At 34.3% G+C, this 21296-nt stretch overlaps 2 protein-coding genes across 2 annotated transcripts; one reads left to right on the top strand and one right to left on the bottom strand.

Annotated features, from left to right (window-relative positions):
• Positions 1 to 349: 349 nt before the first annotated feature.
• On the top strand, positions 350 to 6261 carry LOC133302642 (small GTPase LIP1-like). Its single transcript, XM_061502451.1, has 7 exons — positions 350 to 892; positions 2454 to 2545; positions 2640 to 2781; positions 3209 to 3513; positions 5354 to 5407; positions 5487 to 5614; positions 5889 to 6261. The coding sequence occupies exons 1-7, from the start codon at positions 814 to 816 to the stop codon at positions 6082 to 6084; spliced, it is 996 nt and encodes a 331-aa protein (XP_061358435.1). The 5' UTR covers positions 350 to 813; the 3' UTR covers positions 6085 to 6261.
• Positions 6262 to 10131: 3870 nt separating this feature from the next.
• On the bottom strand, positions 10132 to 13394 carry LOC133302643 (uncharacterized). Its single transcript, XM_061502452.1, has 5 exons — positions 13245 to 13394; positions 12574 to 12994; positions 12204 to 12441; positions 11385 to 11589; positions 10132 to 10828 (listed from the first exon to the last, which is right to left on the bottom strand). Exons 1-5 carry the CDS (start codon positions 13335 to 13337, stop codon positions 10709 to 10711), a joined length of 1077 nt encoding a protein of 358 aa, XP_061358436.1. The 5' UTR covers positions 13338 to 13394; the 3' UTR covers positions 10132 to 10708.
• Positions 13395 to 21296: the final 7902 nt, after the last annotated feature.

Below are 21296 nucleotides of genomic sequence, written 5' to 3'. Positions count from 1 at the left end.
AGGTAGAATAATTTATCTCTATATATAATCATTTTGTGAAAATTATATTTGTTAAAGAGAAAAGTGTTTGTCATTTTAAATGACATAACACTCTTTCCTTTTAAGAGAGAGACAAACACAGGAAAAAAAAATTATTTAAATTTTAAATTAAAAAAAATCATCCACTTTCTCTCTCCCATAATTTTTATTTTTCTGTCTCTATATCTCTCCTAAAATGACATAACTTATGTCACAAACACTATTAAATTATTACATTACTAATTTATTGCATGCAATTCTACTTGTTTTTTTAAATATCAATTCTATTTTTTTAAATGTTACAAAAAAAAAATAAAAAAAAATGAGGCATTCACTTGCTTTTTGCTCGCTTTGTTTACACGGATGTGGCGTCGTGTTTTAGTTTCCTTCACCTTCACCTGATCTGATCCAAACGTTTGATGACAGTATCTGTATATTATATTCCCTTCCAATAAATCTTTGATCTATACCTCCTTTTTTCTGTTACCCACTTCACAATTTCTTGTAAGATCCGTTGGGCGAAGCGGTTACTTTTTCTGAGCTATGCGTTGGGTTTTTACTTCATAGTGGTTTCTTCAGAGATGTGTAATAACGGCGTATCATCTTTTTTCCTCTGAGATTGGCCTATTCTCGTATAGCATGGATTTCAAAATTAAAAAATTGGTACTTTTGTGGTTGTCGGGGTTGAATCCGTTCGAGGGAACTTGACCGGTGCATGTGTAGTGAAGCTGTTTGTGTTTTTGCTTGTGTGCTTGCATTTGGAGTTGATTTCGTTAAGTGATTGTGGAGGAAAACATGTTCTGGAGGGAAAGCAGAGAGTTCAACAGTGGGCCGTTATGCGGGCAGGTCAGAGTAATCGTTGTTGGTGACTCAGGTAATATGATTTTGTCTCTCTTCCTTGTTTATTGTTACCACTGGAACTTTATGATAAAGCTGATCAAAATCTCATATTAAGGGATTGAGAAAAGTAATAACTATGGTGAAAGCTTTCTAATTTCCAATGGGGACTCCAAGAGTTGTGTTGTTTGTATTAACTGGCATATGGTGTGTTATGCTCAAGGTAATAGAAATTCAAAAATAGAAATGGTTTTTTGGCCGGAGTTTTATAAAAAAAATTTATTTAGTCATGTCTAAACTCTAAAAGGATCAACTTCATATTATGGGTATATAGTATATTCCCGCAGGAATATACCCAAACAGCAGTAGGTTGGTTATTAATAGGTGCCAGGTCAGTTAGCAAAGTGATTAGTTGTTTAGGATACTGGCGGGAAACAGGGTAGTGTAAACAGGGTAAAGGTATATAGGGAGACTATCTCTAAAGGGAAAGCATCTAGGATGAATTGTTAGTTGACTGAGACTTCTCTCAGTGTGAAGGGGAAATCCCCTTGAGAAGAGCTTGCTCTTGTACTGAAATATAAATAAAGAATCGTTCTTCCTCTCTTTTATCTCTTCTTTCTTCTATCACTCTTTTCTGTCTAGTTCTGTACAACTTTTGCTTTAATCAGATTGCACATCGAGCCAATGACCAGTGTTACTTGTGCTGGTCTCTTGAAGTTTATCTCTCAAAGAAAACTTCATTCAGACCTCTGATTTCTCAGGTTTGGATGATGATTATCACATCAGGTTCTGGGAGGATATTGGGGCCGGGGGGGGTTGCATTTTGGGGGTCTTTCCTCAATTCCTTGCCCTTTATCATATCTCCACCTTGCATGTTAGAAAGTTTTGTTTCTTCTCAAGGCTCTCATTTATCTTCACATTTTCACTTTTTCCAGAGACTTGAATGAGAGCTATAGTTCCTTCTGGTTCTACCTAAATTCTATGTGTTTCTCTCATCTTCTAATGGTTGTTTCTAGGCAGATGTCATTTCTGATATGTATAGAGATCTGGCAACATTTTTTATTTCTTTTGTTCTTTTTCTTGTTTTCTGTTGAATTTTGCTTTTGTTTTTGGAGGATTGCTTATGCTCCTTTTAGTTGTACTTAATCTCCTTTGTTTCTAAGGGCAAACCCAAGTGCACATGGTTCCCCAAATTTGCAACGTAGGGATGATGATAGATTGTAAGCAATCTTACTCTTGCTCTTGCATTTTTTGCAAAGAGGTTGTTTCCTAGAGTCAAACCTTTTGGTCACAAAGAAGCAACCTTACCACTACTCCAAGACTCACCCTCTTCGTTATCCTTTGTTTCTAATAATATTTATTTTTCTATAAAAGAATTCTAGGTCAATCCTTGTACAAAAGTGGTGAGGGCAATCCTTATACGCAACTTTACTTTTGTATTTTTGCAGAGAGACTGTTCCCGGAATTGTAGGTCAATGGTTAAAAAAATTTATTCTTTTGAGCACGTGATTTCTTGTCACACCCCTTCGCTCTACCCTCTATAGCCATTTTTTATAATGATCTAAACTCAAGATATGTTATATTGTCTAAATCTTCAGGTGTTGGGAAAAGTTCTCTAGTTCACTCGATCGTTAAAGGTTCTTCCATCCCTCACCCTCCTCAGACAATTGGTTGTGAAGTTGGTGTGAAGGTAAAAATTCTTCATTCTCTATTCCCGGTTAAGAAAAATATTATTGTTGCTGCCATTCAAGACTTAGATAAATTTTCATGGTTGCCTTCTCCAGCACACTACTTATGGAAATTCTAGCAGTTCCTCAAGTAGCCTTAAAGGTGACTCAGAGAGAGATTTCTTCATTGAGCTATGGGATGTATCAGGACATGATCGGTACAAAGATTGTCGTTCTCTGTTTTATTCGCAGATTAATGGTGAGTACTAGAGCTTCTCTTTTATTTATAGTTATTTCTAAATCTACAGTTGCTTACACATTTGTAAGAAATTGTGTATATTCAATCTAAAATCGGGAAGTTTAAAACAATGAGTAAAAAGATTTTGAATACTTAAACGGCCAATATATCTTTCTTTTTCTCAAGTCTTGTGTACTCAAAATAAATAGAATCAGATTAAAATTTTGATCTAAAACTTTGATCCATTTAGTCTTCATAGGATATGATCAACCCTTTTAGTACTATTATTTATAATTGCATCCTCCCCTTATTTAATAACATTTGGCTTTGCTGGAATTTTCACAATTATAATTTGGGTGTAATTAGTGAGCCTTAACAGTTAATGCATATTTGAGAGTTAGTTGTCTAATTTTTTAATTTAGGATTCATGTTTGAACTTCATTTTCAGGAGTAATTTTTGTTCACGATCTTTCACAGAGAAGAACAAAGGCTAGCTTGAAGAAATGGGCAGCTGAGATTGCTGCAACAGGGACGTTTTCAGCACCTTTAGGATCTGCTGGCCCTGGTGGTCTACCTGTTCCATATATTGTTATTGGTAACAAATCTGATATTGCTGCAAAAGAGGGTACAAGAGGAAGCAGCGGTAATCTTGTTGATGTTGCGTACCAATGGGTTGAGAAGCAGGGTTTGCTTCCATACAGTGAGGAGCTTCCTCTAACTGAGAGTTTTCCTGGCAGTGGGGGCCTTATTGCAGTAAGTTTCTTAAGTCTTAACTAACTTTTCGGTGTCAATGCTATTTATGCTTTCACTTTCTATGCCTAATATAGTATGCTATTGATGACCATTTTCTATATATTGATGTCAAATAAATAATATATGTGAAAGTGTCAATCCCTCGAGGATTATTATTTTGCTAATTAATTTTCTCTTAATCTGGAAGCCTATGGTGTTGAAATTATTTGTTTGATGTAAAGGAATAAAAGAGCAAAAGAAAAATGCAACTAAGATAAAGACGAGCATGATTAGAATTACTATCAAAGGATTTAAAGCTGGGATTCCAATTTCACCTAGCATACTTCCCTTAGATTATTATATTCCCCTTATTAAGATTAATTTAGGAACTACAAAGTACCCATCAAGTGTGTAAAACTGTAATTCCATTGATTTGATCATTAGCCAGACTCTTAAGGTATTTACAAGCATATGTCTATGACTCTATGTCAATTAAGTCTATTTGTTTAAGCGTCTTATCATATCTTTAATCAAAACTTACTAAATAAATGCATGAAGTGCAAGTCTGTCTGTGGTTACTGAGAATGTGGGTACATCTGTGGTCCACCTCTTTATGCTCCCTCTTTCGAATTCATAAGGATATCATATTCAACTGCTTATAAGAATCATGTGATTTACCATCTAGTGAATAAATCTACCATAACAATCGATCATGCAGAAGCATTAAGAACAAGATTGAAATAAACAGTCAAATCCATAAATTAAAAGGGAATAAAATAGGCCTAAGGGGCGAGGCAATATTGAAGCTCCAGAATAAGACGTTTAGTTCATGGTAGAAAAGAAACAACAAAACAAATTTGAGCTACAATCCATAGAAGCAAGATTAGAGAGAAAGAAAGAAGATTCCCCCTTACTTGGCTAAATGGCTTATGTCCAATGCCCCAGTCTTGATAGTGTCTCTTCTGCCCTTATTGGATGAGTGATGATTGAAGAGATGAGGATTCAATGCCTTCTCCCCTGTTTTCGACCTCTGGAGCAATCCTTCTCATACTTATTAGTAGTCTCTCGCCCGTATTCTCCTTATATTATGCTCTTGCGATAAAGATTGAGATTTGATTTTAATTTGAAATTGAATTTCAAATTACAAATCTAATCTGATTACCAGGCTGAGCCTATTGTGGCCAATTTATGCAGAGAAAATTGTCAAAAAATTTGCCGCAAAAAAGTTGTTAAAAAATCACCCTTAAAATCAAGATTCTGCTACTTAAAATTGATTTTGGGCAAGTTCAATCCTTGCTGCAATTAAGTTCTTTCCCAATAACTCCAATTTTTGGGCATTTTCTCTAGTAGAATAACCCAAAAGAATATAAATATATTCCATCATACTTAATTAATTAAAGAACAAAAGCAAGTCAATTCTTATTCAAAACAATTAAATAAACAAGCAAAATACATTATAAATAAGTGTAAAATAACCCTATAAATTTGAATTATGAGCTACCCAATGAAAATGGGTATGTTGTGTTGAGGTAAAATTGAATGAATGTTTATTCTTAGGGAGTTTGAACTACTTGCCAGTATTGTGTAAATTCAAAATTTTACTTGTACTTTTTTGTACTGATGTTCAGATATTTTAGGACCAATATGAGATAGTGACTTTCGTTGATTGAATTGGATACACCAGTAGAATTTACCTTCTAATTTTTTCCTATCAGACACCTTGTGTATTTCTTTAGAGATTTGGATATTACGGATTACTTGATTGAAACATTACATTTTAATGTTGTCATCTCTATTTTGTTGTCTAAGAATAGAACAAACCTGTATTTCTAATTGTGATCAATATGTTGGACATCTGTAGGCTGCAAAAGAAGCAAGGTATGACAAGGAAGCTGTCATAAATTTTTTCCATATGGTCAGTATTTCTTTGATTTCTTTATCATTTTTTTAGTACACGGCGCATGATCTAAATTTTCTGGTGTCTCTCCTTTTAGTTGATTAGGAGAAGATATTTCTCAGATGAAATACCTGCACCAGCATGGACTGTTTCTCCAGTTCAGAGAAATACCCAGCGTATTGATGAAAATTTGATTGATGAAGATGATCATTCTTATACTACAAGGTATGTTCTACTTGACTTTGGAATCATTTTGATTCTAGCATGTTGCGGTGCTTTTGTCATCATCACAAAACATTACTCTCAGGAATTTCTTTGTGTGGATGATGCTTTCTTGATCTAATTTTTCCGCTTTGGAAAGACTCATGCATAAATGTAAATTTTTGGTTTGGTTCTGCCTTGTTAGTTTGATGTAGATGGGAAAAATCTTAGACCATTGTGTTGAAAGGTAGTTGCAGGATATGCCCCAAATCCTTACAAAGTTTATTGTTGATTACAGTCGAAACGGTGATCCTTACAAGTATAACATGCTTCCTCCTCTTCCAGCTCAACGCAATCTCACTCCACCGCCCACACTTTATCCTCAACGGCCAGTTTCTGTCTCTGAAAACTATAGCTTCCCAAGGTTTTCTTTGTCTGATTCATCAGAAACCAGTGCTGCGACCAGAACAAAGCGCTCATATATTAATGTCTGAGGATCTCTGTATTTGGTAATGAGTCATAGGTAATACACTCATGTATTCTTGCATGGAATGAAGCTATATGTTTGTTACAAATTCTATGTTCTTCATGTTACGTGTCCATTGATTCATGAGGCTTTCACAGTGGAAAGGATATTTGTTCAAAGTTTGAGAAGAATTTATCAATGATATATGGTCGATTCTTTCGTACATGGCTTTTCGTTTCCGACTATTGACAAGTAACACTCTTGTATACTGAAGTAATACTCTTGTTAAGTTTTGCTATATCGTCTTAAAATATCCTTTTAATAATCTTCTCAATACTAAATAAAGTAAGTATGAAATGAAAAAGTAAATACATTTGATATTGTAAGAAGATAAAACGTATTAATATTTTTTTTCATTTTGTAATTGAGAGGATTAAGGAGGGTGAGTTTACAGTTGTTATTTTGTCACTAAAAATTCATGAGTTTAAATTCGGAAAACAATTTTCTTATAATTATGAAAGGGTAGTATTATGTACAAGGATTGCTTTCACTTTTATCCTCATTATTCGGATTGTTTTCACTTCTATCTTTATTATTCGGGGTTTAACAGAGAGTAATTTTGTTTAATTAAGAGGATTATTAGAAGGACCAAGTAGGATTTAGAAATTATACTGTTAAAGTGAAGGGTTTTTTTTTTTTTTTTTTCAAAGTCTTAAATTGGCCTCTAAATCAACTTAGTTGATTTTGTACATAAAAAGTAATGTGATTTATTCTTTTATCACTTACATCTCTATGCTTATTTTTATCAATTACCTTTATGTGATTTTTTTTCATCTAAATTTACTTTTAACACGGTTAATAATTTAATTAACTTACCTATTTTACCCTTATTTTAAGTTTGGGGTTTTGTTTATCACAGTCATCACAGTCCCCTGCCCAACAAGTCCAAAGTTCCTCTTGTTTCAATAAACCTCCCCTTTGGCTTGCTCTGTTGGTCAAGCTCCTAGTCTCATTCAATCTTGGTTGTGCCCCACAAAGACAATTTGTAACCTTTCTGAAGCAACGCTTATGGAAAACCAACTGACAAGCTTTGCACCTTTCAATATCGTCTTCTTGTAGATAATTTAGCTTTAAATTAAGACCGCTACTTTTCGGTGGATAAAAGAAGGGAAATCATATTCTTATGTTTGATGTTTGATCTCTTATGTTGTATTCAAGTCAAAAAAAAAGTCTCCTTTTAAAAAAATAAAAATTGGTGAACCTCACTTGATTTGTCTCTTAACATAAGAGAATTTTCTCTCTTATCATACGAGAGAAGTAATCCTCATAAAAGAATTCCAGACTATGACAAAAAGAAAGAATTAATGTTTCTTATATTATAGGAGATAATTTTATCTTCTATGCATATATAAAAAGTGTGTGGGGCCATATGAAGAGAAGAAAAAAAAATAACACATTTATATGTCTGTGTAAAAAATAAAATTATCTCCTATGACATGGAAAAAAAAAATAGTCAAAAAGTAAAGGACACTGAGGCATTGGAGGATAGCATAAATGCGAATGAATCCTGAAATCTACGCAAATAAGGGAATGGTTTTAACTCTCTTTCATAAAAGAAGATAGAAGCCTAAGCCCCCTAGACCCATTACGAATCCCGACTCTGTGGACTACAGCGAAATTCAACTGAAAAGTAAACGTGAGCTAGGGAGTTCTTTGCTACTGCATTGAATCTTCAAACTTAAAAAAAAAAAAAAAAAAAAAAAGGGTAAAATGAATAAGTTAATTAACTTACTAATGATGTTAAAGGTGAATTTGAATGGGAAAAAATTGCAGGGGTTAATTGATAAGAAAAAAAAAATAGAGATGTAAGTGATAAAAAAATAAATCACAAGGGGATTTATGAATTTTTTCCAAATCATTGGTTAATGACATTTGATTCGGCTATTCTTCTGACCCTATTAAGTCCTCATTACAAATTCTTTCTTCTATGCTTGAATATGAGAAACGATGATTTTTCTTGTTGAGACTGGAACTGAAGCCAACTGGGATATTTCCACCGTTTGGCTTCAAATTGTTTGTCAACAGCATTTTCTTTTCTATAAAGAGGGATAAAATTAGGGGTTTGTATTTGTCATTTAACATGACACAGCAAACTTTTCTATATACACAATATTTTGTGGGACTCACACTTTTTGAAAAAAGAAAAGAAAATTACAGCATGCAAAACGAATCTCTATAACATTATACAATTATTTTTCCTACAACATAACTCTTATAAAACCCATAAAATTATTATGTCCAGAAAGGTTATAATTTTAGGATTTACCATAATGAAATTTTTTTACTCTTGTGGCGTGATTTTTTCCCTTGATTTGTTTGAAGATTTTTCCATTTTAAATTTCAATATTGCATTTATTGCTTTCAATTTCCTTTATTTGTTGTTATAGTTCTGTCGGAGTCAATTTCCTAACCATATATATAAGGACTAAGGTGTAAATAAGGAGTGCTGAAGTGGAAAGTGAAATATTCCAATGGTACTAGCTATTAATTATTAAAAAAACATTATTCTATGATTTAATGAAATTTAAATTCAAGACATTCTGTTCAGCACCAAGTGTCAAGTAGCTGTAAAACGAAATCATAAAGTGTCACAAGGTCAAGGTGTGGGTTAGTGGCAAGGGACTTAATAGTCTGTATAAGGATATAGATTTTAACTCTAGTGCCACCATTGTATAAAGATTTTTTAAAAAAAAAAAAAAAAAAAAAAGTCATTGAATAGGGAAAGGGGCGTGTTTGTTAGCAGAATTATATTTGTATTCTCGAGAAACGTTGGTCGGACTAATATGAATGCTATGTTTGGTAGCTTAAAATGACCAACTTTTCAGAGTTGAAATGTTTCCCGGAATTTGTTATTGATCGAAAAAATCAGTACGACTCCCCTCACAAAAGTTTCATAGATTATATAGAAAAATTTTCTGCCCTGGCAAGTGGAAGTAGACCCGCGAAATGTTAGACCAAATTGTCCTTGCTAATTGTACGACGGTAAGCATAGCATTTGTTGGTCCCTCCCTCTAGTTGGTAAAGTAGGGGTTATTTTGGTAAAATAACCTCATATTTCCACTAATATTTAACAATCAACCAAATACACACTCACTAATTTTAACCATAAATTTTCAGGTAAAAATATATTTCCAATAAACCTTTTACTAACATTCCAATAAAAATATATTTCCTACTACAATCCGGTATTAATTATTTCTGAAATATATAAAAATTTCTCTTCTACCAAACACCCCCTATTATCATCATCCCTTGTCATATTAGGCTAAAAGTGTGAGACCTTCTCAACAAGCAATGGATTGTGGCAATCGAAGATTGATGACTTGTTAGATGGGACAATTTCAGCAGAACAACCATATTCTCTATTCTCTTCTGCGTCTTAGTCATTTCGAGAGGATGTCCAAAATGTTGCTCAAAACCACCTCTTCTTTCCAAGATACTGGTGGATACAATTTCTCTACTGAAAAGGTCCAACAAGTGTTCAATACAGAATATGTAGATACAGTTTCCCCCTCCAAATTTTGAGTGAGTTCAAAGGTTCTTAGACACCCTTTTGAATTTATTTTATTTTATATCGAGTAAATATCATTTTGGATCCCTAACAAAAAATACGATTCTCACCTTAGTCTCTTATAAAAATAAATTAATTGTCTGATTCTGTGAAATTCAAAATGGACCCATTTTAGTCCTTTTGAGGAACTAATATAGATCTTTTTTGAATTTGTGAAGGACCACAATTTCAACTAAATGAATCCATTTTGAATTTCTTAAAGACCTCGAGATTAATTTATTTTTGTAAAGGAGTAAAATAAAAATCGTATTTTTTGTTAAGAACTAGATATATTTACTCTTTTATATTTCTCATGAAAGAACTATACAACTATCGCTTCTGATGTTCAGGGAAGTGGGTGAGGCAGAAACTGAACCTGGTGTGGGTGGTTTGACACGTTATTCGTACAATAAGTTGATCTTTCAAAAATCTTAATGGAAGAGCTGATTTGACACGTTACGTTTCATGTGAGCACTTTTATTAGCATTTTTGAAGACCAACATAATATGTCAGGAATTAAAAACACATGAAGATTATCTTTCAGAGATCAAATTGTGTACTTATCTGCAACAAACTCAAATAAGAATCACTTATCTGCAATAAATATGAATTGCTTCTTAAAAAACGGAAAATCTATCATGGATGGATGGATGGGTATTTCATGAAGAATTGAGACATTCATGATGATGTAATCATGGATGAGTGCTTGACCAGCCATTAGCATATGACTCATGAGTGAAACTTCTTTATCTGGTTGTTAAACAATTAGAAAGACCTGGGAAGAAAGTAGATGCAGCATCCATCTTGTTGCTCAACAGCTCGAGCCAAGAGCTGGGTAATCGGGTCAGAAGGTCAAAAACTCACCAGCACACCAGACAAAAACTCACCTCACCAAATCTTCATTGTAGAATACAATTCCAATACCTTTTCTTTAAGTTAAAATTTCTCAATACCTTCAAACTTATGTGCTGTTGTGTCCTCAAACTTCTCAAGCGAACTCTATGCATGAAATGTATTGTACTCTTTACAGCAACGCCAATGATCATGAGAAATAGCCAAGCGGAATGGGCATGGATTCCTCATATTGAGCTACAATTGCCTCCTCAACTACAATCCAGCCATTACTATTGGACTTTGCTTGCTCCATCTCTTCATTGCAACTCTGAGAAAATCAAGAGATAAGAACATTAACATGCACAAAAAGACAAGTTCACAGGACACTCTATTCTCCATGAAGATAAACTTATATCCTTTCAGTAAAATCTTGTTGTCTAGAGCTGTACATTATTCAGACAAAACTTAAACGATTTTTTGGTCAAATTGCTATATACATAGCAAAACATGTATACTCCCCCATTCAATGAAACATGACGAAGATAGTTAAATGAAAATCAGAAAATGCATATGTCTAAAGGAGGCAATATAGCAACTAAAGCTAATAATATGAAGGGGTAATAAGGTTGGACAGACAACCAAGTTCAGGAAGGGGGTGCACTTTTTAATAAGTATAACCAACTGAAGCAGGCAAACCCAGAAATTTCCTCTATTTCTTATCGCCGTCAAGTAAGCATTTGCCCTGATATAACTAGCCAGGCACACACAATAGATAACATTGCCATCTAACAACTTTTTCACTATTAACCCTTTCTTATATTGTCAAACTTGTAAAAGGGCAAGGAATAGTTATATATATCAACTGGCAATAGCAGAATACCAACCTCAGAACAAGTGTATACGATAAGGGTCATCCAATCCCAGTTTTCCAACATCTGTCTTTGGTCATCATCAAGTGCTTCACGCAGAAAGTATATTAATGGAGACATTAGCTGCATCTCAAATTGCCTTGGTTTGCCACAAAGCCTGCAGCTGCCAGGGTTTATTTCACCAGCTGCAGCTAAAATTGGCTTCCCACCATATGAGTATCTGCACAAAGGAATGATAAGAAAAGTATGTTACGGTTCCTTAAGCCCAAAAATGGGAAGAACGAGAAGCAAAGAAAAGGAAAGATTTGATTCTATGAAAAATATTAATAATAGAGTGATAGCATGAATGCATTGATAAATGGATGTATTAAAATAACCTTAGAACTCATCAAAAGAGAGCCACAAAGAGAAAAATTGATGGAGAAACCAAACTTTCTCCAACTTCCTCAACTCAGGTGGATTTATATAATTACTATTGCATGTTCACAAAAAGCAGGTAGAACTATTGCAACTCCCAATCAGTACAATGACTAGAAATAAATTATATATCTTGGTAAAGGTTGAGCAAATAGCCTCTTTGATCAGTACTTAACATGCTACATCAAAATCATACGCTCTCCAATTGAAACTATAAGCCAACCTTATCGCCCTGGCACTACTGCTCTAGTCTCTACAATTCTTACACCTTCAAAGAAGACAATGGGTTGGTCTCAATCCTTGACAAGTAATTTAAACTAAAACAAGGGATTGATAATTGAGACCAAAATAAGTGATAAGGGTGGGGCAGGTGCATTTAACTCTACAATCCACTCCAATGCGTCATTTGGTACATACCTGAAACACTGCTCAGGATATGCATCCAATCTTTTCTTGAACTTGAGGTATGTTCTATCAGCAGTCAAAGCTTTATCATATTCATAATGTTCCTTTTCCCAAGTTTCTTCTGCTTGTGAATGATCCTCAACATCAATTTCATCCTTCTTAATAGAAAGTGATGAGTACTTCAAACATACAGAACTAAGAGGCCCTGAAGACTGTTCTTCCTGTGTGTATATATAAAAGCAAGGCGCCACTGAAAACAACCAACACACGAACCAATTAAAGCAATTTTAGCACAATTTTATATACGTAACCAAGGGATCATTTTGTATGCGCATAAATGAATTGGCATAAGATATACTGCATAATTTTTGCATCTTTTTACCTGGCATATCATTATCAACTACTGTTGTAACTCTTGGATACGGAGAACATGCAGCAGGGAGTTTGTCTCGGCGCCTTCTCCGCCGTTTTTTGCTTTTAGTCTTAGAAGCCAAAGTCCCAGCTTCAAAGAGTGCCCTGCCTAGTTCTTCAAAATCCATGTCACCTTCATCATCATCATCACTATTTCGAACCTCACCGGACGAGGCAGTCTCAGAGACTTGTTTCTGTTGAGAATTGTCAACGTCACCAATCTTCTGAACGCGAAGAACTCGCCAGCTGGTTCGGCATTTGGGCGCAACACAACCGAGGATGAAAAGAATGCGTTGTTGAGAGGTAGGAGCATGAACCTGTGCAACAAGGCAGAGCCTAGAGGCACAGGCAGCACAGCGTAGCAATTCGGCATTAATGGGAAGGGGCCAGTCCTGTAACGAATGGTGAATTTCATTGAATCAAAAAACTGAACTATATACAACTCATGAGTACACCTGATAACACAATAGGTTTAATTACTTATGGTGGAAGCTAACAACTAACTGAAACATAACTGACTTGTGTAACAGAATCAGAACGTGACTGAAACATAACAAACTTAGGGTAACAGAAACAGAAGCAATAACAGAATCAGAATTGTGTACGGTTTTAGTTTTACAGATGAGTCATGAGAAGACTTACAGGGAGTCCTCCAATTTTAGTTGTATAAGGATCAGATGCTTCGTGATAATCTTCAGCCCATGGCCCCGGCATGCCAAGCAAAACTCCTCCCATTGCTCGATTTGCTACCACACCACACCACACCGATTCTTCTTCACTAATAAGAGTGTTTTGTACTAGGGTTTAGTTGCCAAAACGAATACTTGATGTATCCGTAAGTTGGGTCAAAGTTTGAATTTGTTGTAAGGCCCTATTTACGGAAATATTTTGAATCTAGTTTGGCATGTTAATTTGGTGGAAGCTAAAATTATAGACTTATTATGATCTAATTTTAAAAAATAAACGAATAAACATAACCAACTTATTGGGTGACAGTGACCAAAGTGCGACAAAAAATTTACTAGACTGTCACGTCACGCGACATAATTCGCTACACAGTGTAGCGAATTATGCATGCAAGTAATTCGCTACACAGTGTAGCGAAATATGCCACGTCAGAATGCACAGAACCAAAAATGTCACATGACAAATTTTGAGAAATTCGCTACATAGGGTAGCTAATTTCTCAAAATTTGACATGTGACATTTTTTATTCTGACGTGGCATATTTCGTTACACTGTGTAGCGAATTATCCCGCGTAACATTTTGACAAAATTTACTGTTGGAGTGACAGTCTGATAATTTTTTTGTCCAAACGTGACAAAAAGGTCACTTATTGGCGCATATAGATATATTAGGCCGAATATGAATTAAAAAAATTAAAAAAATAATTTATTATTTTAATATAATAAAAGTAATTGTTCCATTATATCCTACTATTTTTTTTTCTCTTTTTTCAATATAATAAAACCCATTCACTTTTAGCTCAATATGACAAAAATAATTCAACAGGAAAAGTAGAAATTTTGTTTAGGATTGTATAAAAAAATGTTGCAAGAGGAGGAGATATTTTGAAAGGTTAAGACGAATTATTTTAGGATTATATAAGAAATATTTTTTCAATATATTTTGAAAGGTTAAGACGAATTATTTTAGGATTATATAAGAATAATATTGCAGGAGTAAAGATATTTTCATGCAAATATAGTAAAATATGAGGTCCTAGTGGGGTGTATCAGATTGCGATTTCAAAGAATTTTAATAAATTGTTTTTGGACAACAAAATATATTGGTATTCAATTAGGATTTTAAAGGATTAAAAAAAAGTTGCGAGGTATTCGATTAGGATTTTAAAAGATTATTTTAGAGTCTGTTCAAATCTTTTGGTATTCAATAAGGATTTTAAACAAAGAAAAAAATAATCTTGTGTTATTCAAAAATCTAACGATTTTAATGAATTTTCTATTGTTGTGAATTTCGTGAGATCTTTTAGTGAGAAATATAAATAGGATGCCTCTCTCATAATCTCACCATAATTCCTAGGATTTCTTAAGATTTCTCTATTGCAATGTCTTCTTCTTCCTTTGCCATGTTGACCCGCTCGAAATCGGGTTCCGCCATGTGAGCTTCGTCAAAGCTAAAAACAACTTATTTTTGAGCGATTTTCATCACAAAATAACCTAGAAACAACACATCAACAATATTCTAATATAATCTATCTCATAAATAACAGATTTTTGAGAGATTTTGTAAGTTGAAAAAATAATTTTTTAAGTTATGGGTCATGATTTTTCTTAGCACAAATGTATGATTTTTGTATTTAAAACAACATACAACAATGGGGAAACAATAGAGGAACTAAAGCCCTCAAACCAATTTTCTTTTTACATCCATGAAACAAGATCAATTTAAAGAAATATTGAAACTTTCATAATATAAACACTATATTCCGTAACAATACATTCATAAACGAAATTTCTTCGCTATAGGAAACGATTTCAAACAATTTTTGTGTTAATAGGTAACTAAAAACTTATTTTTCAAAAGTCCCAAAGCAATTTAAGGTTTCAATGTATCGATTGAAAATAATTTGAATTTTTTTCTAAAGTTTCGTGTAATAAAAATCTGAATTTCGAAATTTTCTTAAAATACTCAATGAAAACATGCATATGATATATGGTTAGAAAACTCTCATCACGTAGAACAAAACCCCTAAGGTTTCCAAGATCAATTGCAAAAAATTTCAAACGAAATTTTATCATGAACTTTAGGTTCTATATGCAAATTTAGAATTATTTATAAATAAATAAAAAATCGGATCTTATAATCATATATGTATAACTCTGATACCTAATGAAGAAGATAATTTTCAACTCATTGGTCAAATTCAAGAGCAGGAACGAGAAAATGTTAATACATGGAGGACTAATATAACTTTAGATATGTGGAGAGCTGTTGCTTAGTAATTTTGAATGTTTGTTAAAAATTATATTATGTTTTACTGATTGAAAAAATTACATTAGATTTTACTTTTTTTATTAATATCATTGCATCTTTTTGTTATTTTTTTATTGACTCATGTTATTTTGAATGTCGATTAAAAATGCATATGATTTTTTAAAATTTTATAGATTCATATTATCCTTTCAAATCTTATAAATTCTATTAAAATCCTTTAAAATCAATCTTACGAAATCTTGATTGTAAAAAAAGTCTTTAATATTCCTCCAATTCTAAATAGTCTTTTACAATTTATAAGATTTTTTATTTCAATTTTTTTTTTTAAATTCTAATCCAATAACCCCTTAGTCTTTTTTTTCTCTCTCTTCTGATTCCATTTTCTCACTCATTATTATTGTATCTGTAGAAAAAAAACTTCTTTTTTCTTGTAACACGAGGAATATAAACCGCATTTTCTTAACTCCTAGCCATATATGATGATTTCACCCGTGTAGAAGTCCAATAATTCAACCATAGCCATAATTCATGGTAAAAAAGAAAGTTGATAAAAATGAATGAAAAATTGCTAATCTACCATTGAAAAGGGAATCAAAGAATTTCCAAATACTTCACCAATCATGGAAGCTGTTGCCTTTCAAATGAAAAAGTACAAGTTGTTGCCAAGCAGTTACAATTGCAATCAGAGTTATTGTTGAGATATATAGTCCCACATTGGTTGTATGTGCAACTAATGTGGAGTTTATAAGGCCTTGGGTACTCCCACCCTTTGAGCTAGCTTTTGGGGTGGTGTATCCCAAGGTTCTTTACATGGTATCAGAGCCTTATGTCTCGGGTTCGAAACTCGTCGCCTCCCACTTTCTTTGTAATGAAATTTCTTTGTTCGCACAGGTAGGTGGGCCTGTGCATTGTCCACTCTTCAAGCCCAATGGGCTCTCGTGTAAGGGGGCGTGTTGAGATATATAGTCCCACATTGGTTGTATGGGCAACTAATGCGAAGTTTATAAGGCCTTGGGCACTCTCACCCTTTGAGCTAGCTTTTGGGGTGGTGTATCCCAAGGTTCTTTACATGGTATAAGAGTCTCGTGTCCCGGGTTCAAACTTCGCCGCCCCCCACTTTCTCTTGTGGAATTTCTTAGCACAGGTAGGCTGAGCCTGTTGCATCATCCACGCTTCAAGTCTAATGGGCTCTCGTGTGAGGGGGTATGTTGAGATATATAGTCCCACATTGTGGTTGTATAAGCAACTAATGTGACCTTTATAAGGCCTTGGGCATTCCCACCCTTTGAGCTAGCTTTTGGGTGGTGTATCCCAAGGTTCTTTACATGGTATCAGAGCCTCGTGTCCCGGGTTCGATCTTTGCCGCCCCCACTTTCTTTCAAGTAGAATTTCTTTGTTCGCACATGTAGGTGGGTGTTGAGTTGTATAATTTTTATAATTGGAAAGATTTAATTTCTGAAGAAAAAAAATGAATTACTATTCTATAGAGTTCTTTGATTTTTAACATGGTATCAGAGCCTCTATTCTAATCCAGCGAAGGGACTGCGAAATCAGTCTCACAATAAAGCAATGGTCACTACCTCTGATGAAAGTCCCCAGCAGCCCACTATCAATGCTGCTTACACGGGTACTGTTGGTAAAACTCCTTTTTTTCCTGCATGTTCTAGAGATGATATTTGGATAATTGACACTGGAGCTTCTGATCATATGATAAAGGATTCTAGTAAGTTGCATTATTTTTTCCCTTCTTCCCAATCATTCATTTCTACTGCTAATGGTAGTACCTCTTCTATCACTGGTAAAGGATCTCTTATCCTGTCTGAACATCTTCATGTGACTTCTGTTTTGGTTGTCCCTTCCCTTGAATATAACTTACTTTCTGTAACACAACTTACTAATACCTTGAACTGTACTGTCACCTTTTGGCCCTCATTTTGTGTGTTCCAGGACATTTCCACTCGGAAGACTCTTGGCTATGGTGTTAAGTGAGACAAACTTTATTATCTGGATGTCACCGGAAAGAGATAGAATAAATTGGGAGAGGTCAATCATGCCAGCAGTGAAGATAAGGCTCGAGAAACAATTTGGCTTTGGCATAAAAGACTAGGACATCTCTCTTTTGGCTATTTGAAAAAATTACACCCAAGATTATTTTCTAGTTTGAATATTGATGATTTCCATTGTAACACATGTGAACTAGCGAAAAGCCATCGTATTTCTTATTCTCCTAGTAGTCATAAAAGTTCAATTCCTTTTGAAGTTGTTCACTCGGATGTTTGGGGACCAGTTGGTGTCCCTTCCCTGTCTAAAGCTCGATACTTTGTGACATTTATAGAAGAATGTACTCGAATGACATGGGTCATGTTGTTGCATAAGAAAAGTGATGTATTTACAGCCTTCCAAACCTTTCACCGAATGGTAGCCACTCAATTTCAATGCCAGATCCGAATTTTACAGTTTGACAATGGGACCGAATATACAGATAAATCTTTTACGCAATTCTTGAATGACAAGGGAATTAGACATCAGACCTCTTGTACTTATACACCACAGCAAAATGGTTTGGCCGAAAGGAAGAATAGACAACTTATAGAGGTTGTTCGTGCTTCTCTCTTTGGTATGAATATGCCCCATTTTTACTGGGGTGAAGTTGTTTGCTCTGCTGCTTATTTGATTAGTACCCCTTATAGTGTCATCAAATTTGTGACTCCGCAACAGAAGTTTGAATCACTACTTTCAGTTCCACATATTCCCAATCTTGAGCCTCGTGTGTTTGGCTCACTGTTTATGTCCATATTCCCAAAGTACTGCGTAACAAACTAGATCCATGTGCTAAAAGTTGTGTGTTTGTTGGTTACTCTGATGTTCAGAAAGGATACCGGTGTTATGATCCCCAACAACAAAAAGTACATATCACTTTAGATGTCTCTTTTTCGAGAATTTGAACCTTATTATTTAGGGGCAGTTTCTAGGTCTCCTCTTCAGGGGGAGAGTTACTATGAAAAGCAAGACCAATTAGCCACCTTGAATGGAGGAGGAATTGAAGCAACAAATACAGGTGTGGAGAATGTTGAAGTCTTACACTCTGACTCTCCGGTAACAGCAGAAATACCTTGCTTAACACCAGAAACTGAGGGATCTCTCCGGGACCACCATAATCCAATAGAGGTAATTTCTAATCCTACTCCTCTTGAAGAAAATATCTTTCAGAATGATAATCTACCCACTGAAAGTGTCATTGTGTCTCCTGATATTCCTACTGAAACCATGATTGAGTCTAGTGACGTAACTCTCAGAAGATCACATAGGATCAATAAGGGTGTCCCAAAGGAACTGTATGAACCTGACCCCCAATGCTAAAGCTAAATATCCTATTAGTAATTATGTGTCTAATCACAGGTTGTCTGAGTCATATGCTCTTGTTGTTGATCAATTGTCCAGTATATCTGTCCCTAGTAATGTGCAGGATGCATTGGAGGATCTGAATTGGAAGAAGGCAATGAATGATGAAATGGAAGCCTTGCAAAAGAACTCTACATGGGAGACTTGAAATACTTCTTGGGAATTGAGATAGCAAGATCAAAACAAGGTATTTATCTTTCACAAAGGAAATATGTACTAGATCTCCTCACTGAGACTGGAATGCTCGCGTGTAAGCCAACAGAAGCACCGATTGAGATGAATCATGTGCTTGGAATATTTCCGAATCAAAAGCCAGCAAATATTAGTCAGTACCAAACGTTGGTTGGAAGACTGATATACTTGTCTCATACGAGGCCAGATGTTGCATATGTCGTAAGTGTTGTAAGTCGCTTTATGCACAAACCAAGCATAGATCACATGAATGCAGTGTACTGAATTCTGAGGTACTTAAAGGGTGCCCCTGGCCGATGATTGTTCTCAAAAAATAATGTCACATGTGTTGAAGGTTACACTGACTCTGATTGGGCTGGAGATAAAACAACAAGGCATTCCACATCAAGCTATTTTACCTTCGTGGAGGGTAATTTAGTTACTTGGAAAAGCAAGAAACAGAAAGTAGTAGCAAGATCAAGTGCAGAAGCTGAATTTCGGGGTATGGCTCAAGGAGTATGTGAGCTATTGTGGGTCAACAGCATATTAAAAGACTTGAAAATTTGTTATGACAAACCAATGAATCTCCACTGCGATAACAAGGCTGCCATTGAAATAGCAAATAATCCTGTGCAACATGATCGAACCAAACATGTGGAGATTAACCGACATTTTATCAAGGAGAAGCTAGATCAGAAAATTATACAGTTCCCATTTGTTAAATCTGAAGATCAATTAGCTGATATACTTACTAAAGCTGTTTCCAGAAGAGTTTTTCAAGGTGCAATTGACAAGTTGAACATGATTGACATCTATGCTCCAACTTGAGGGGAGTGTTAGTTGTATATTTTTTATAATTGGAAAGATTTAATTTTTGAAAAAAAAAATGAATTACTATTCTATAGAGTTCTTTGATTTTTAACAGTGGGTCTGTGAATTGTCCACCCTTCAAGCCCAATGGGCTCTCGTGTGAGGGGGCGTGTTGAGATATATAGTCCCACATTGGTTATATGTGCAACTAATGTGGAGTTTATAAGGCCTTGGGCACTCCCACCCTTTGAGCTAGCTTTTGGTGTGGTGTATCCCAAAGTTCTTTACAGTTATTTCGTTTGGTTAAATCTTCTTATAGAACTAGTATATTACCCGTGCGATCCACGGAGAAAAAAGATCAAAATTTTTGTCGTCCATCGTGGTTGGTTAATCGCACTGCAAACTTTATATTTACAAAAAATTGTGTTGTTATTTTGTTCTATATTTCAGGTGAAAAAAATTACAGCATTGACGTAGAGCTTTGCAAATATCAACCATAAACAAAAATCTGCTATTCAGATGGATAAATAATTTTGCACATACAACTATATCATAATACACCATAATACGTTATAATACACCATGTTAACATAAGAAAAGGATATAAAAAGAAAAATGTGTACAAATCATTGCTAACTATAACATTCATCAACAAAATCAAGGTAACGATAACACTAAGCAAATATGGATTTAAAATATCAGCTTTTACCTATAATATGAAAACGCTATTCATTCAGTGTCATTTCGTAGCAATCATTGGAGGGATGAGTTCAACACTTACTAAATATGTCATTTCTTGTGTGATTTTCATTCCTTGTGCCTACGATACAGAAGGAAAAAAACTCATTAAATAAGTAACACTAATATGTTAACACCCAAAAGTCATAGTATCAGCAACATAAAAAGATTGGATTAAATTTTTTTAAGGACAAAAAAAAATGTTGTCTAAACGGGATTTGAATGAAACTTAATCAAATAAGCATGTATAAGTCATATTTTTTGCTTACATTGCAACAAATGCATATGAACAGAATCAAAGCAACTACACTAATCTTTGAAATAAACTTTCATTTATTACAATCACATTTAAAAAATAATAATAAATAATTATTATTTGCAAGGATTTGTGTCGTTAGTATTTGGAATTTTACAAATTTGTATTTACAAAAATTAAAATCAGATTTAGGAATTTAATTATAAAAGAAGAAGGATGAAATTTTAATTTAATTATAAAAATATGTTTGTGGGTCGGTCCTCCGGGCCGAGTCTAGTTTGCCACCTCTAACTATCAGCATGTAATAGATTTTTATATTTATCCATAAAAAAGATTTTTATAGATGCATAGGTTTTTA

Source organism: Gastrolobium bilobum, unplaced genomic scaffold, assembly GCF_033153095.1.
Source record: "Gastrolobium bilobum isolate Gb01-03AN ecotype WA unplaced genomic scaffold, APGP_CSIRO_Gbil_v1 utg4641, whole genome shotgun sequence".
In the NCBI taxonomy this organism is placed as follows: Eukaryota; Viridiplantae; Streptophyta; class Magnoliopsida; order Fabales; family Fabaceae; genus Gastrolobium; species Gastrolobium bilobum.
Note: the sequence above shows the minus strand (reverse complement) of the source record. Positions and strands in the feature narration are given on the sequence as shown.

What these genes read in the sequence shown, in the direction of transcription:
- LOC133302642 (XM_061502451.1), top strand. Translation starts at nt 814, where the DNA reads ATGTTCTGGAGGGAAAGCAGAGAGTTCAACAGTGGGCCGTTATGCGGG. An exon ending in GTTGTGAAGTTGGTGTGAAG is followed by an intron (nt 2,546 to 2,639) that starts GTAAAAATTCTT and finishes TGCCTTCTCCAG; the next exon opens with CACACTACTTATGGAAATTC. An exon ending in TCATAAATTTTTTCCATATG is followed by an intron (nt 5,408 to 5,486) that starts GTCAGTATTTCT and finishes CTCTCCTTTTAG; the next exon opens with TTGATTAGGAGAAGATATTT.
- LOC133302643 (XM_061502452.1), bottom strand. Translation starts at nt 13,337, where the DNA reads ATGGGAGGAGTTTTGCTTGGCATGCCGGGGCCATGGGCTGAAGATTAT. An exon ending in TATCCTGAGCAGTGTTTCAG is followed by an intron (nt 11,590 to 12,203) that starts GTATGTACCAAA and finishes TCCTTTGTGCAG; the next exon opens with ATACTCATATGGTGGGAAGC. An exon ending in TCGTATACACTTGTTCTGAG is followed by an intron (nt 10,829 to 11,384) that starts GTTGGTATTCTG and finishes TGATTTTCTCAG; the next exon opens with AGTTGCAATGAAGAGATGGA.